At 44.3% G+C, this 17,558-nt stretch overlaps 1 protein-coding gene across 7 annotated transcripts in view; it reads left to right on the top strand.

Annotated features, from left to right (window-relative positions):
* Nucleotides 1-834: 834 nt before the first annotated feature.
* The window catches only part of nlgn3a (neuroligin 3a), a gene marked incomplete at its 3' end in the record, with an annotated part of 93,444 nt that continues 76,720 nt past the window's right edge, over nucleotides 835-17,558 (top strand). The window contains exons 1-3 of one of the 7 annotated variants that reach the window (XM_084549528.1): nucleotides 835-1,181; nucleotides 2,291-2,350; nucleotides 12,127-12,186. In XM_084549528.1, coding sequence (XP_084405654.1) covers nucleotides 977-1,181; nucleotides 2,291-2,350; nucleotides 12,127-12,186 — 325 coding nt within the window. In that variant the 5' untranslated portion in view covers nucleotides 835-976. Of the gene's footprint in view, nucleotides 1,236-2,290; nucleotides 2,351-12,126; nucleotides 12,199-17,558 lie in introns of all 7 variants that reach the window. The other 6 variants (XM_084549531.1, XM_084549529.1, XM_084549532.1 and 3 more) reach the window with 6 other exon arrangements.

The raw sequence follows: 17,558 nt of genomic DNA, 5'->3' as shown, positions 1-17,558 counted from the left end.
TCGAAAGCGTTCATTGGGTGCAAAAATTAGTAAACGCCTCCTTGTGCAGGATGAGTCATCGTCATTTTTTCCACCGAAGTGACAAACTCAAAAATACATGCTATCTTTTGTCTGTGTCGGCCAGATGCTGGCAAACACCTGCCCCTTTGATTAGGACTTTAACCATGAACAGTAATTACCCATTGACAGCTGATGCCTTTCACCTTTCAGCTGTCCTATGACACATCTTGACAAGTTGCCAAACAGTTAATTGCAATATTGAAATAAAAGTCAGGCTTTCGATTATATGGAGTGGCGATAGCCTTAAGAATTCGTGTTTATGTGAGCTGATTTATTTTATGTCAGACAAGGACTTTTGCCATTGACCCTCAAATTCAATCAATAAAACTGATGGACTAAAAATGTGAGCAAACAGGTGGGCTGTCAAGAAACCGTCATTAATTTTCCTGTCCCGTTCCTTTGCAGCATTGGCTAGAAGATCGGACAAGCAGAGAGAGGACAACGGATAAGGACCTTGCTGCTGAGAGGAGCTGCGTAGCTGTGGCCGCTTCTCGTCGTCTGTGACTCGGTGGGCTCCAGTATCCGGTATCTGATGACTGCCCCTCAGGTGGCTGGACTACTGGGCTGAGCGGGAAGCCTTTGTGTTTGCTGAGGGGGGCACCCCGGCTTGTATGCTGGTCACTTGCACTTGCACTCGCTCACAAGGACCATGTGGTTTTCTCCAAGGAGAAATCGTTTCCCCTCACAGAACTGGCATGGTGCCCACAGTTGCACCAATTTCGCCGTGTCCTTGTGGGTATTAAGCTTTTGCTGGTGCTTTGCAGTTGTGAGAGGTCAGAACTACCACCCCACTGTGAACACGCAGTATGGGAAACTCAGAGGGGTGAGGGTGCCCCTGCCAAGTGAGATTCTGGGGCCCGTCGACCAGTATCTCGGGGTCCCGTACGCCGCCTCCCCCGTGGGAGAGAAACGCTTCATGCCCCCGGAGCCTCCTTCTTCCTGGTCAGGGATCAAGAACGCTACCCACTTTGCTCCGGTCTGCCCCCAAAATATTCACAATGCCGTGCCAGAGATCATGATGCCAATATGGTTCACCTTCAACCTGGATATAGTTACCACATACATACAGGATCAACACGAGGATTGTCTTTACCTAAACATCTACGTTCCAACAGAGGATGGTGAGTGTGTCGGGTATGCGGGACGAAGCCAAAGCTCTCCTCCTATTCTCTCCTGTCTCTGCTTCCCACTCCTCCTGTCTTCTCTCTAAAATTTTGTGCCACCTTTGTTTATTGCGCGGAGCATGACCTGTTGTCTGGCGCATGCTGTGTCCTTGTCCGTCATCTCAGCCTCCCATCTTGACTAGATCTTTCATTTAGTCTTTTCATCAACTCTCCCCTTCCATGCCACTGTTAGAGGTTCCTCTTTTGATGACTAAATGACTTCTTAATATGACTTAATGAAAAAGAAAAATCTATCCATGTAAGAAACAGATTGGAAATACTTGGTGCACCTTCCTACCCTCACTGTCTTGACTGTTCTGGGGATATTAGCAATTAGCAGCCTGCCTAATAATAAGTGAATGATCTTCTGTAGGGTTGGTGAAATATTCTGTCTGGTACATGAGAGGCCTGTGGCATCAGCCTGACCTATGTAAGACCCTTTACTCTCCTTTTTTCATCCAGCTTGAAAGGCTGTTTTGTGCAAAAAGCAAACATAGATTGGGCAGTACAAAGATTAATAGTGTTCAAAGTTTTTTTTTTTTATTTATTATTATTTTGATTTCTAGATGCTAACTCTTTTAAAATGTCCCCATTATTCACCGTTTGAAGGAGACCCACACAGGAAAATGGGCTTGAAATGCTAAGTGGTTAGAGAACGAAATGGGCAATGTCAAAAAAAAACTATTTATCGGGTTAGAATGTGAAGTGCAAAACTTTGGCAAATGACGCCTCTCTGCCCTCTGTGTGGCTGTAATGGGTCTTAAATAGAAGTGCATGTGAATATGGGCTTCTTGTGTCCCAGGGTGCAGCAAATTCATTCCACCATTTTGGAATATTTCTGCAGCAACACCCCAGTTACTTTTTCAACAGGCCCTCTGTTGTTCTTGTTGTTGATGAAGACTGAGGGGGGGGGGGGGGGGGGGGGGGGGCAGGGAGGGAGGGAGGTAGGGAGGGGGAGGGAAAAGAGGGAGAGGATGGGATCTGACTCAGTCTTGAGTTGTTGCATGTCACATGCGATCTTTTGCAGAGCTCTCTGTTATTTTGTAGTTTTTCCATTCATTTTACAGTCAAAAGAATATCCAAGGAATGTGCCAGGAAACCCAACAAGAAAATGTGTAGAAAAGGAGGTATGTAAAAAAAAAAAAAAGAATAAAGAAAAAGAAAAAAGCCAACATGGAACGAAAGGGAGGAATTGAAAGAGAGAAAGAGAGAGGAGAAAGATGGGTGCATCCTTCCAAAGCCGCCAATATCACCACCTATCAACTCCCAAATCAAAGTGCTAATTGGGATGAACGTGGGACTTGTGACTCAGATCGACCTTGACATGAGTGTGAGAAATGAGTGAGTGGGTGTTGTGTGTTGCATGCATGCGTGTGTGTGTGTGTGTGTGAGCGTGCTGCTGTAGTGTTGCGTTGCTGTGAGAGCATGAGTCAAGGAGTGAAGCTGCAGGTCCCTAAATGAATAATGGAGCTTTGTCAAGCGGCCGATTGTGATGTATAATAATAACATGTATTTTATTTATTTAACATTTTCCTGTTTAAAGTGTGTCCTGAGTTAAATGCAACTGTTGATTAAATCAGAGGCATGAGTGCTACTTTGAGCAAAGCTTTAAACACATGTACATAAAATTGGACTTTGTATGCACGGAGCTTCAGTCATGTTTTATACCGCTCTGACAGCACTTAAGACACCGGCTTATTGAAAGTATTTGTCAAACTCGACACCTGAAAGTGGCAGAGCCTTAGTCATTGATTTAATTTACACTAAAAAGTGGAGGGCCACCTCTCTCTTAAATTTATTATCCGCTATTGTTCGCATAGAGGGCGGTGTTGGTTTTATTTTTTTATTTATTTTTTTTATTGGCTGGACAGTTTTCATCTGTCCGCGTGGCAAATGCTCGCACAGTGTCACATCCCAATTTCATTAGCAGCAGCTAAGATATCTCTGCTGCTAACAAAAGAAGGCTCGTTTTCCCGAGCTCGCCTGAAGGCCCCGTGCGCCCTTCCAAGTCGCCTTAAGACTACTGTGATGCCGAGCATATCTCACTCCACGGTAAAGATCCAGTTTCAGTTCAAGGGACCTCTGCTGTTCATTTCCATTGAGGCAGGAGGCAGCTATTGGCCTCACTCCGTGCACTCGTACATACTGCTTTGGTAAACCAATTTCGTTAGAGACAGACTGGTCCTTCAGGCACTTCTGCTTCTGAATTAGTCCCAGTAGTGGAATACACACAGAAATATCTATTTAATATTCCCCTTCCAGTTGGAATTTTTTCAATTACCCCTCCCCATGTTTGGTAATCCGAAAATGGTTTATCCTAACTTTCATATTATGTTGGTTTTTTTGACATGTTATTTTGCAGAGAGGTGACTTTTCCTCTGTTGCTGTAATTTTAAGTCACGATGGAAACTGATTTTGTTTGAGTTGCACCTTCTTTTTTTTTTTTTTATTTAAACTGCTGTTACTAATCTTGGCTTCTGTTGAATTAGCTGTGTAAATGAAGCATCATTTATCCTTCTTAGGCAATGTAGACAGCAACCTCAGAAGCATACTTTGGTTGCGGTTAAACTCTGAGTGAATACTTTAACAGCTCATCAGTTTCCTCATTAAAGATTTTAATTGTTGTCATTTAGTTTCACCGGTTAGGTCTGTTCCATAAAATTGTATGCAACTACCTTGTGTGCGCCTGTGTTTTTGTACATACTGTATATATAATATATATGGATTGTATGTACACATGCAAGCGCACACACAGGGTTGCGTGTTTTCAAAGCTTTCAATACAGACCTGTACATATGATGCAGCAGAGTCATACACACACTGTTCATATTCAGTACTAATAACATCTCCACTACCAACTGAACAACCTGTAACAATGGCTAATTTTCAGAAAGAAGTATGGCATTTGATTCTTGATGAAATGGTTGAGTGATTGTTGCCAAGCAACAGTATGCAGTTGTGACAGGAGCGGTGTGAATGGCCCTCTTTACCCAGCATGAAGCACCTTTTCTGCAGCGATGCTGATCAAGTGAGGAAAATACATCACCCTTGAACCTTGTAAAACGCATCGCATGTGGCCGTAGTAGGGTCGGCGCGACGCTGTGTCGTGCGTACATACGACGCGGCGTAGAAGTTAGATGAGAGAGAATGGAGCCAGAATAAAGAGTTGCCTTTTAAGGGATTAATTGGCATCTCACAATTGAGAAAGTCTACACTATAGAGTCTGTGCTATCCTTGGGGGCATTGTGCAATAAAACCATTTGATGCGCTGATATCAAAGATGTGGCTCATTTTCTTCCATTAACCAGAAGGAAAGCCCTTAAAACACTCAGTAGTGCCCTGGCAAAAGATCAAAGACAGACGCTTTTTTTAAAATTAATAGAAGGCTCAATTCAGAATTGTAGTAGATGTTCATTTTTTTTTTTAGTAACAGTACGGTTGGTTGTTATCAGGGCAAGGGTTGCTAAGCTGGCTTTGACAAAACTAATTCAACCGAGCATTTGTCTTCGTTTGTAAACACACTGTCTAAAATGTAATGTAATTTGGAGCGAGAATGTCCCTACTTTCCCTTGACTAGCGCGGCGCAGCATATCCAAGATGTCCGAGCAGGTTGAGGTCATGTGGAGGTGATCTAATGTGCAACATCAGCAACGTAGCCCGACGCTATCTCTCTCTCTCTCTCTCTCTCTCTCTCTCTGAAGCGGACTACAGCACGTACACCGAGCGGTGATGGAGCTGGAGACACTGGAGCCTTGGTTATATCACTCAGTCATTTTCTCTGCTCTGAGTCAGAGGGAATGGAGTGAAGAGCGGGGTAATGATGTGCAGGGACACAGCTAAGCACTATTCAGCCTCAGAGTGTTAGATTGGCTCGAGATGGGTCAATTTTGCGAGGACAAACCCTGATGAGGTCAATCTTTATCTTTAAAATAGGTTTGCATTGTTAAATTGATTGACAAACTTTAAAAAGAGATCTTCAAAAGCACATCCCCTTTGATGAGATCCTCGCCGAGGCAGAGCCGTGGCGATAATATGCGCCCACTGTGCCGCGTGCTGTCTGTTTATATGATATGCACATTGTTTTCCACAGGGTTTTACGGCATGTCTCTTTCACCGCCTGTAACCTGCTTGTAAAACCCGTCCTCGGAGTCCTTCACGCTGGTCTCTCTCTGAATAACACTGCTTCTGAGAGACACTCTGAGATCAACCTTCCTGACTCCTAAATTCATCCCTCATCATGAGTCTATTTGAGATAAGTGCAGCAAAATCTGTTGTACGTTTTGGCTTGATTTGGACCACTCAGCCATCATTCCTATGCAGCCCTCATAGGCAGAAGGCTGCCATGTGTTACCCTGCTCACTGCCAGTACTGAACAGCCCGATCAGTTGCCAAACCTGTAGATTAAGTACCCTTGCAGAAACATGGGAGATTTTTTCTCTTACTAGATGACCTCCAGATGCTAGAGAGCTATTAAAAAAAAAGCTGTAGAAGAAGAGCCCCGATCCCGGTTAGACTGCATCAGGGGCATGGCAGACAGTAACACACCATGGTAATCCCGTTGCTTGGCCGACTCAGCCTTGCCTCAAGGAAGGAGGGGCTACTCCCTGAGTGCTGCCGAGGAAATCTGTACGCCAAGCAGACAGGGCAAAAACTTTCCAAGAAAACAAGAGCGAATGCCGCCTTGTGTGATTTGAAAACAGAACAGATGCCCCCTCTTTGTTTTACAGAGAGCGACTCCTGTGATCCTCTGTGATTATCCGTCGGGGACGGCGCGATGACCCCGGCGTAGCCAGCCGGCAGATCCAGTCGCTCTGACTTGAGATGCAAGACGTGACCTAAGCGGGCAGGTCCCATTCAGAGGCTTCCTGCTGCTGTGCTCTCCTGCTTCCACAGTCAATCCAGGGCTCAATATCTCTGTTCCTTTCTTTGTTTATCCCAAATTAAAAAGGAACAGAAGGCACAGCCGGTGGAGTCCTAAAGAGGATTTTAAAGAGGACAACACAGTTTGATGTGTCTCGTATCTCTTGCTAACATGGACCTAGTCTCCTCAGCCTCCTAACTTTCCCTCTTAAGTGTAGTAAATTATTCATATCCACGTTGATGCCTTCACGATAACATGCATCTTGTTATAGACATTTTCTTGCATGTGTGAATGTTAAAATAACAACGTTAAAGGTACCCTGTGGATTTTTTTCTTGTAAATGCTTAGTGCATTTCTTTTTCCTTGTAAAATCTTTGCAGATCTGATTTTTAAACATTTTACATCATTCAATTTTCATATCCGTGTTTGTTTTTCTGGAACCCATTTTGAGGTATTTTATTACAACCAGGTCTCAGCAGTGGCACACTAAAGTCATGATGTGACTTGCAATGCCCATGTGCTCCTGTGCATGCATCAAGCTGCAACCTCCGGGGTTGAGAAATGGAGCCAATGCAGCAGTGCAAAAAAAATAAAAAATAAATAAATAAATAAATAAATGCAGTTCATCAAATAACCGCTCGAGGCTGGCTCCAAAGACAAGTCAATCCCCCAGCGGAAATTAACATGTTTACAAGCTGGTGTCAATTATTTATGTAACTTAAATTACATCAAGGCTTGGAGTAATGAAAATCAGAAAATCAAGTGCAGGGATGATTCAAGTGACAGGTACCTGGGCGTCGTGCGTCTTCCTCAGCTGCGCTCTTGCTCCACCTCTTTGGCCGTATTTGTAGTTGGAGCCAAGAGTTAACAGGAATCAGACACTGCCAAGATGGAGGAAGCCAGTGCCACTCACATTGAGCTTCAGAACCGTGCTCAAAAAATCTACTTGTGATGTCGGGAAAGGCTTCGTCCATCTTCATATACAGTCAGTGACAGTGAGCGTGTGTGCGCTCGTGCATGTGCAAGACGCAAGCTAAGTGTGGACCTTTACTCCACAGCACCACTAGTGGATCCGCCGGGTAACCTTTTAGCACATCTCTGCAATGTTCTCAGTTTAAATTTAGCACCTCTGAGTTAAATATTTAGATACTAGACATATAAAACTAGTCCTCCTGGTTTAGGTGTGGAAAAGCCACAGTGCGTACCTGCATTGTTCTGGCTTTTTGGAGGCTGCTTATATTCAGGAATGATGCATATTCAGCTATGATGCAGACTGCTGTGTCTGACAGATTAGTAAGCCTGCTGATTGTTGTTGTAAGATTTGTGCAGCACAGTCTTTATTGCCTGACATGGGGAATATATGCACTATAAGGGATCGAGAATAGAATTAAGAGACCCTGGTGCCTCCATACTCGCCTGACGCCTGTGGTCTGTGTTAAACTTGTCTTTTTCGATTATAGAGCTGTGGACAGGCAGAAAGACAACTTGGCTTCCTTTTGTTTGTTTTTTTTTTTCTTCTTCCTTCTTCTTCGTCTCCTTATTTGGGGAACAGCTGAAGCGCAGTGTGAGTTTTGGCTGTCCTTTACTGCAGGATTACAGCCTCCTTAACCTTTTAGCTGCATTCTCCATCATTCTCTCTTATGTGTCCCTCCCAAGCTGTTCCTTAACCTCTGCACTGGGAGACAGATTGAGAGAGATGGAGACAGACAGACACAGACAGAGAGAGAGAGAGAGAGAGAGAGAAAGAGAGAAAGACACAGAGTAGAAGGACAGGACGAGAGACAAATCCAGGCACTCTGAGTGAGAAAAATGGCCACCTGAGGATTAGAGACTGAATATAACTGCTCTAAATTGTGAAGGCTGCAACATTTCACATTTCACTAAGTCCCTTTCCACATTCTGACCTTTCTGATATTTAACTCCAAGGCCCAACTATTGTCAGCGAACCTTTCTCGAGCAAAGGAAAGGCAGTTAACATTCAGACCTTCCTCGATGTATTGAGTGAATTGTGGATTCAGTCGAGGAGTCTCTAGAGCCTGAGAGCACTCTGTAGCTGTACGCATGTGCGTATGGGTGTATGTGTACACGCGCTTAGGTTCATTGGTGTAAAACATTATCCTCCTGACTACCAGTAGTTCAAGTTTTTCCTCTGTGGAGGACATTTGTAAACCTGAATATCTCCCACCCACTGCATACTATTGAACTTATACATTTTGCTATCTACAGAGAACATTTAGGGCTTTTCAGTGATACCAGATGTGAAGGGGTGGGGCTTTGGCACATTTATCTTTCTCATTAAGGAAAATGACATCCATCAGTTATATGATATCTTAAAAATAAAAATGTTTTCAGTATTCTAATTACCTTACAAAGATTGGGGAATTTAAAAAACTATGTGATTGGACAATATTTTTGTGTTCCTGGTAGTCAGGGGGATTAGCCAACTTCTCTTTGCTCCTCCATCTAGTTGAAATGTTCCATTTCAATATCCTTTATATAACAGGCAAGCCAATCAGACGTGGTTTCTTTGAACCCGGTTTGATAAACGCGACAGGTTTCTATTTTACCTGTCAAGGAACATGAGTAATAGCTGTTATTCTAGTTTCTGCCTTGTTGTGAGGCGATGCAAATTCTTGAACTCCTGAAGGCCGACTGCGCAACAAAACTCTCCGGCTTTATTTCGGTGTCACACTCTTTCACTTTGGCACCACTTCCGAAGATTCAAGGTCAAATATAGGCTTGCTTGCTGAGTCACTGCAGATGTCGCATGTTTGCGGCTCCTATTATAGATCCGCCGTTTGACACACACGCACACACATACACACACGCGCGCGGCCTCACAGCCGACACAATTCGAAGTGACAGAGCTTCCCTGTCGACACCTGCCATCCAATCTATGCCTGTCTAAAGCAGTATCACTCAATAACCACATTGTTTTACCATGTCAATAGCACACTGAAGAATAATTGTAAATGCTAACAAGCCTTAAAGCGCCGTGTTCAGCTGTTTTGTGGCTGACAAGCCTGTGAAGCCTACATGAGAGACATCTGATAACTTAATAGTAGTTAACAAAGCAGTCGCTCCTGACTGATCCGGTGCTGCAATTAAACTTATTCTTTAATGTTATATAAGTGCCAAGTCTCGGGCCATTTTCAGATTGTCACAGCACCGCGTTTGACAACACGTTCCCTTCAGTGAGATCATTGTGTTGGCACGGCGGGGTTGCCAGAAATATACCTCGTGTTGTCTGGCAATCAAAGTGAAACCTGGCTCGACTTTTGCGGCAACATATTGCAACTTCATCCAGCGAGGAGCTGCACTGGCAGACACTCCTTCCGGGCTGATTGCTCTGTAACTTGAACCCCATATTTCTGTTGTTTCTTTGAAGATTGCAGCAATGGAGATTACTGCCATGGCAACATATTATAGACCACTCTGCAGTGCTTTGGCATCTGATAAGCCTATTTACTCATTGATCTCAGAGTCTTACTGGGCTCACTGGATCGATACGGCCTGGCCAAATGCAAAAATCTGACTTACTCACCCATCCATGTCCGCGTGATGGATTTGTACGACTCCTGAACAATTTATGAAAACATATTTTCTGCTAGGAAGCCAAGTTTTTGTTAGATGAGCCATTTGGAGGAGGCTGTGGCGTGCCACATCTGGCAAGACAGTTGCCGATGCAAATTTAAATCCATACTGAAACGTCCGCACCGTCTTGCTCTCCATCACTGGTTGCGTTGCCAACAGCATGACACGAAATAACGGCATTAAAGCTTGACTTTGTCATAGTCATACGATTCTGTTGGCATGTCTGAAGCTCAGTAAATGCCGTGACACTGAGCCTTTTGCATTATGCATTGTAATGTATGGCATATATCAATTAACAACAGATGAGGACGATGTACTTAGACAAGTGGGCCTATTTATTCAAATGTCACCTGTAACTGGCATCTGTGCCGTACTGCCGCTGAATTCTGTGTCCACACTGTTTGTGTCTGGCAGTGTTCTTCTGACTCCACTTGACTCACTGACTCTCTCACACAAATGTCAGAAATAATTTCCTCAAAATACCCCTGGCAAACGAAAATATTGTGCAAAGAGAGTTGTTCATCCCAACCGATAATTTTATTGAAGTTTAAGGTGGCAAGAAAGGAACGATTTTGTGAAGACTCTTTTGTTTTACCGTGCCAATATCACACCGAATGCTAGAATAATTGTGAATGCTAACAAGCTCTTTAAGAGCGGCGTTCAGCTGTTTCGTTAGGCTGTTAATCTTTTTTGTAGAGTCCTGTGAAGCCTACATCAGAGTCATCTGATAACTTAATGATAGTTAACAAAGAAGTTGCTCCTCATTGATCTGAGGCAGCTGTGAAATTTGGTCTTTAAAGTTATATAACTGCCCACATCTAAGTCAGAGGCCGTTTTCCGATTGAAATTAGCTCTGCGTGAAAATAACAAATTCACTTCAGAGTGTTGACATAGCAGGGGTGCAGATATTATGTATAGACGTTCACATTGTGAACATTTAAAGAGTTTCTGGGCCAGAATGCACTGTGTGACTGCATATGTATATTTTTTAAATTACTGTACTAAGCAGCCCTGTATCCCTAATAATCATGAGCAAATTTCATGGTCCTCAGGCCATTAACTGTCTTGAAGAGGAAGTTGCAATTTTAAAGTGGTAAGAGAGGAATAGTTTATGGACAGAGGCCTATAATGGAGACCAGAGTTTCCCTGAAGGAAAGGAAAAGTTAATTGTCTGCTGATTGATGTTAGCAGGGTTTTTTGGGCGTTTGTTGCGGGAAAGTGTGAGGCCCATTTCCGCTATCAAAATATTGTTGTTAAACGTATGAATGCCTCAGTAAATTTCATTTCAATCAGCCCATTAGACTGTATTGTTGCGAAATTGGGACCATGCTGGTGATTGCGCTTGAATTCAAATGTCAACAAAAGCATTAGGATGTACTGCGTGGAGTGCTGTTAGAGAGGAAAATCTGAACTGATCGAGGTCCAAATAAATAACACAGTTCTTTAAAATCTTGTCAGAAGGTGACGGAGAACTGAATGGATGCGAGTGATGGAATGGTCAAGTGGCTGCCCTCCGGCCCTAGTGGTGCTAGTGGGGAACACAAACACATAAATAACGTACAAAGATGTCAAATGTCATTGAATTCTTACCACTTATAAATGGTAAATCAATCATAGAACTTGCACTCTGTATTTGTACATGGTGTACAGGCACCCCAGGGTGTACATTTTCATATTACTGGCAACATGAAGCACAAGGATCACTTATTACTTACTGTTTAAGGCAGAGAGTCTACAGTTGTAAGGCACGATATCACTGAGTATACATGATACAAGCAATCTTGTGATTTATTCAGATCCCAGCAGCTCTATGAACGTCTCAATCCTGCTAATGCTTTGTTTGTAGTCTAAAGCCCCCAGTAGTTTTCTGCATCTTCATTTTTTTTTAAATATTCTTTAGCTTGCCAGTAATAGCATTTCCCCTTTAAAATCCTTCTTTCTGCCTTTCATTTAAGTTACATATCGATGTCAGGTGCTTTTTCCAAGGAGAACAGCATTTAAATTGCGCAGTAATCTACTATAAACCAAATTAGATTTCCATGTTGTAGTTGTTTATTCTTGCAACAGTCCTTTTGTTCCCAAATACACAGGACTGGGCTGTTTTTCCCGATAAACATTCAAAGGCTTTTCTGAAAATGTCAGTGGTGTATGACTCTGCTCCAAACAATAACACTGGATATTTATTTTCTGCAAAGTGTATTCTTTTTTGACTCTGTAGGTTTTTGAGTATCTAGACTCTAAATATGTGTTTTTTTGTTGTTTTATGCGATCACTGTACAAAAACTTTTGTAATGGGAATTTACCTAAATGAACGTTGTTACTATTCGCATGTGGTTTGCTGCTCTTATTGAAATGCTTATTTTAATTTTTTTTCCATCTCTGTGTTGCCAAACGTGCTATTTTGAATTTCCCTGTGCCTCTCTATGTCTCTCCCTGCTTCAATAACAGGGGCCCATGCAAAAAAACAGGGCGAGGATTTGTCGGATAACGACGGTGATGAAGATGAAGGTATTTTTCATGGTGAACAAAGATGGTGCATGATTTTCTTCTCAAATGTCTCTGTTTTCTGATCATTTTATGGATTTTGTTAGATTATTTTTATTTTATTTATTTTTTTCTAATTGCGAATGCAATCATCGCATACGCCTGCCTACTATCTGTAGAGCGGTGGTGACAGAAAGAGTGCATGTGAGTGAATGCGAAGGCTCTTATTTCCCGAAGCATATAAATTCAGTCGATAAAAAGAGTGATTGGCTTTGGCGTCAGATGGGATCTAGCAGCTGTCTAGATAGCCATGCCCAGGTTGAGTCATTTTAATATCTCACATAGTGGCTGAAGCAACTGTTATTACAATTGCGGAGGCAGCGGTGAGAGCCCCTTTTTAAGGTGTGGCCGGCAGCTGTATCAGTGGTGATAATGGCAGAGGGAAAGTGAAGCAGCGGTGTAATATCAGACTGTTCGCCAGGTCTGCCAGCAGATTTAGATGAGGAGCGGCAGTTCAGGAGTGCTGCTGGAGAGGATTAGAGGCGAGAGGTGTAGAAAATGGGAAGTTGCCGCTCAGCAATCGCATTGTTCACTTTCCATATTTATCTTGGGATATTCCTGGCTCAGGGTGGATCTCTGCCGAGATTAGAATGAGAGACGATTCTTGTGCTGCAACAGAGACGGCTTAAGTCTCTGAATCTAAATCAAACCCTTGATATCGCCCCGCCCTCGCCTTCCTTCGCCACTCTGGGGCAGGTGATGCAAGCATGATGTTGGGTATCAAGGTAAAGCCCTTGGTTTATGCTCAATTTGTTTGTTAGGGACAGACTGGATTCTTGAATATTATGTGTACATTTGGTGAACAAGATGTAACTGTATGTTTGGAGAGAAGCTGTTTGGGACCTCAGCACATGTTTAGGGCATATGGACTTCCTATTTGGCAAACAAACAGATATGTCACAATAAATTGCCATATCCTCTCACTTATTTGTCTTGATTGTTGGCACAATGAGCGCTTTGGCTTTGATTTAGCTTTCTGCGTTGGATTTGAAACCCAGCTGGGTTCTTTCCAGATGTTGAAGGGTAGCTCCTTCCTCTTTGCCAGTGGGCTCTTCTCTCAAAAAGAAGCCTCACGCTGGCCTTGATCACAGAACAGGAAGCGTTGCCATGGCACCACTTTGACACACAGGTGTTTCCTCATTCTAGCCCAGGGCGAGCTGTTGCAACTGATGCCAAATTGCCTTCAGTCTGGCTGTGTGTATATGTGTATGCAGGTTTGTCTTCCTTCAAGCAAGCCCACATGCGTCAGTATGTAGCCCAAGTCCGTTTAAAATCGCTGACAAGTGCCGATCCCTTTGTCTGGCAAGTCTTTGCATGCGCGCACAGTGGCTCGGTCTCCAAGCTGTTGTGCTAGACTAGCCTCACTGAAAATGTGACAAGTCTATTCTTTACTGAGCGCAACTAATGCTATTTACGGAGCATCACCGTAGAAGCACAATGCGGTCCCAGCAGAATCTCTGCCACAGCACTGTAACTAATGCATGTGTGACAGAGTTGGCCATCAATCCCTGAACATAATCCAGAAGATTGTCATTGTTCTGGCGAATGTGTTGAACTGTCATGGCCTGACATATGAAACCAGTGCTGAGGGACCCCCCTTTGTTGCTCTGTAATTCCCTCCAAAGAGAACTATTACCTCTGTGAAAAAAAAAAAAAAAAGCCTTTCCCTTACTGAGAAAAGTAACACTGCACTAACCACAAAGTCCTTGTAAGCTGTCTTACATACTACTGCTCTCTCAAGTAGCTGTACTATTATTATGTTTAATAGCAATCTCCTTGTCTGCAGTAAATGTTCTGAATGCATTACCCATGAAAATCAAACATTCGCATTCAAGTTTAAGGGCAAGTAGACTCGAGAACGCAAGCAGAACTCCCACTCTCTCCGTCTCTGGCTCATGCACCTGTTATCCACATATTCTCATTCAGCTGAGAGAGCTACTGTCTTGTCTGGTTCTCGCTGTCTAACCCCTTCCATCTCTCAGTCTGTTCGTCCCAGCGTTACCATGCTGTCTCAGTTGGCAGTGTGTCTATCCTGGGCTAATTTGTTCCCTCCCTCCAATATATATGAGCTGCCCTTCTCCCCGTTACAACCCCCCCCAGACACAACCTAAATTATAATCCAAATAAATATTGGAACATTAAAGGGTTTGCTTTTATTGCCAAAGAAACGTAACACATGTAATGGAATAGTAATATGGAAATTTACAATAAAAAGTCTGCGGAAGAGCCAATAAAAACATTGAGCAAAATGAAATATGTAGCGAGGAATATAATATCTTTTTTTTAATACTGTGTATTTCTTTCCGTCCGCTGGCTGTCCCCGAGGCCCCCCTTCTTGGCCGTTCTGTCTGTCTGTCTCTTCCTGTGTCTCGCTGTCAGTCCCTTTGTGTGTCCGCCGGTCTGTCTGAGCAACAGTCAAGCCCCTGGCACCCCCCAAAGTGCATTCAAATTCTACACAACGCTCCCTCCAGCAACACAAGCGTGCGGGCCAAGTTGCTGTGATTTACACCAGCCCACAATCAAGACTCAATTTTACAGAGGCTGTTATTGCACTGTAAAAAGGGAGTGCAAGCTTTCAATCACCTACCTGCTGTTGTTAGATAAAGGTGGGCATGTAAATAGAGGAAGTGGAGCTGTGTAGGAGCTAAATCTCCCAGGTGGAACATGGCAGCGGTGCCGAGGTGCTGTGCCCAGTGATAGGCAATGAGAGGCGGCCGTCCCCTCTCCACCTCTACAGAGCCTCGCACCGCTGCTGCCTCAGCCCTCTCCCGCTGATGAAAAATAGATCTCTGTGTGCGTGTCGTTTGGCACTTCGAGACTCTAACTCTAATCAGAAGGAACGCTTCCTCCCCAGTGTGCATGTGCGCACACTCACGCATGTGCGTTCATTAAATCAGCGCACACACTTGTTCCCGTAAACAGTGTTTGCTTCCAAGCTCTTGAAGCGAGCACTGAAGAAGACAACACACGCGGACACGCCCCCACCCTCGGAGGCGCTCTCTCTCTCTCCGTCGTCGCTTTGCCAGTGAGCAGAGCTGAGCTCCACCTGCCTGGGTATTACCATTAATTCCATAGCACAGGCCTGACTGGATCCCAATCCAGCAAAGCCCTCAGCTCAGCTCAGGCAGCCTGGAGAGTAGTAAATCGACAGCGGGGGCAATTCACACACCATTCTCTCCATTCTGCCACTATCCTATTCTCTCTGATGTGGCAGGGACGAGGAGCCGTGCCGCTTGAAGCCCATTTATGCAGAGATCCCTGGAATGCCGCTGCTCAGCCTCTTTCCAAGATAAGCATTGCTGCTAATGGCTGATCCGCGAGGGCATCATTTGAGCCGTTTCAAAGGAGGAGAGAGCCATTACTGTCGTCTATTTTTTTTTTTCGGGGTCCTTTGTCCTTAACTCTCGAGTGGCTCGAAATAATTGAGAAGGCAAAAACATGTAAAAACACACTCCCTTTAAAAAATAATCTGTGAACAGTAGCGGAGAAAGTTTAATATTAGGTTCCTTCACTCGTTTCTTATGCAGTGTCACAGCACGCCTGGGAGGCTCGTGCGCCGTAACATGTTTGTTGTTTTGCTGTCATCTGCCCTTCAGTAGATCTGTACAGTATAGTGTAAGCTTTTGAGGCCCGCGCCGAGGACAGCAGGTTTCCGTGAGAGACTAAAGGGTTACTCCTCTTTTATTCGGGGAGCAAACAGCTGTCTGTGAGTCTTAGGGATGACAGCACCTCTACTGCATCCTCCTCTCATCCAGATCCAGGCTAGCTGTGGGGGGCTTTGGCAAATAGCCTTGTAGGCTTCTTGCGGCGCCTTCCCTTTCATTTTACTCAGCCCGCGCCGATCCCCGCCTCTCCTTTCTCTATCCTCATACATACACGCGCCCCCCGTGCCCCTGTTGCCAACATCATATTTAACACACAAACACAGGAGCCAGGGAGTGAGAAGTCACCTTCGCACAAAGGTCATTCCTCCCATTACATTTACTGTAGCTGTGTCAAGAGCAGACGCATGCACACGTACAGCGTCTCCTTTTTCTTTTCTTTTTTTTTTTTTCAATCCTATGTTCGGATTTCCTTCATATACACGTACATACCTCATTTACTCAGAAATGTCAGGTGTGGCAGAGAACACGGTGGAGTCTGACACTGTCTGGCTATACGGTGCTCTTTTCTCGCCCAACACATCACTCCTGCCAATGTGCAGGCTCTGAAAGTATACTGGCTTAAAATAGCAACCACTATGCAACAGCTTTTTTTTTCTTTTTTTTTTTTGTGGTCCTCCTTCTGCTGCCTTTTGTGTGTCCAAAATAGAAGATTTTATACTGTGTGTTCCTTCGCTTCAGCCTGTTTCCCCCTCCAAGGCCTAACCCACACGGCGCTAGTCCATCTGATTCAGTACAAAGGGAATATTAAGCAGTGACATTCAAAATACTGTCAGTGACTTGCACTGTGACACATGCTGCTGTATAATTTGCTGTAATTACGCTGCCTGCTTTGCAAGAAACTCCAGATAAACCATATGCATTTCTTAAAACGTGAACATGGCCAGTAATGGACTTGTCATGAGTGAACCGCGAAGCTTAGCCTGACAAGAGCGCTACAGTGGGGCGCATGTCATGTCCTGCCACATCAGGACATTGTCACCCGTTCCCCCTACCTCAGACCTCGCTGATAGCCGCTGACAGCCACCATGTTTCACCAAGTGTTGACACAGTGAATGCCACCGACACTTATCTCCACTCGCCTTTGTGCCGTCCCGCTCCGGGGTGTCAAGGCCGGTTCTGGGGGCGCTTAACGTCAGATATATGACTGACTGCTCTCAATGGAGCGAGAGGCAAAGGACAAAAAAGGTGGAGGTACAGGTTGGGAGAGAATATAAGATAGGGGAGGAAGGAGGGAGCACTCCGAGCCCTCCTGGTGGGTTTTGACTTGCGGCAGCAACACTTAGAAGTTCAGCTCAGGCCTGAGTTATGCCTCCTACTGACACTCCAATCAGTCCACAGCCACTGTGAGGCTCCTATAGGTTGTGCCCTTCAGACACCTCTAAAAATTATGTCCTGTGATGTATTTGTCGGTGTGACAGTCCTCACAGTCAAAATCAGAAAACCTTTGACTTATTTACTCATTGGAGAAATTTGACATCTGTGATACAGTTATTTTGCGTGTGAGTGTGTGACACGGTGTGTAGTAGACGCTGCATGATCTCACTTGTCTGGTCGAGAGAAATATGTAAGAAAACTGATGTGTCACCGCACATAAATTGCTCTTCTGTTCAGCTCATTCTCCATCAGCACTCCCATCACCCACCGTTCTCATGTTCACCTGAGTTTGTTTTG

The sequence above is a fragment of the Chelon labrosus genome, assembly GCF_963514085.1.
Source record: "Chelon labrosus genome assembly, chromosome: 8".
Lineage (NCBI taxonomy): Eukaryota > Metazoa > Chordata > Actinopteri > Mugiliformes > Mugilidae > Chelon > Chelon labrosus.
This window is presented reverse-complemented; position numbering and strand designations above follow the sequence as displayed.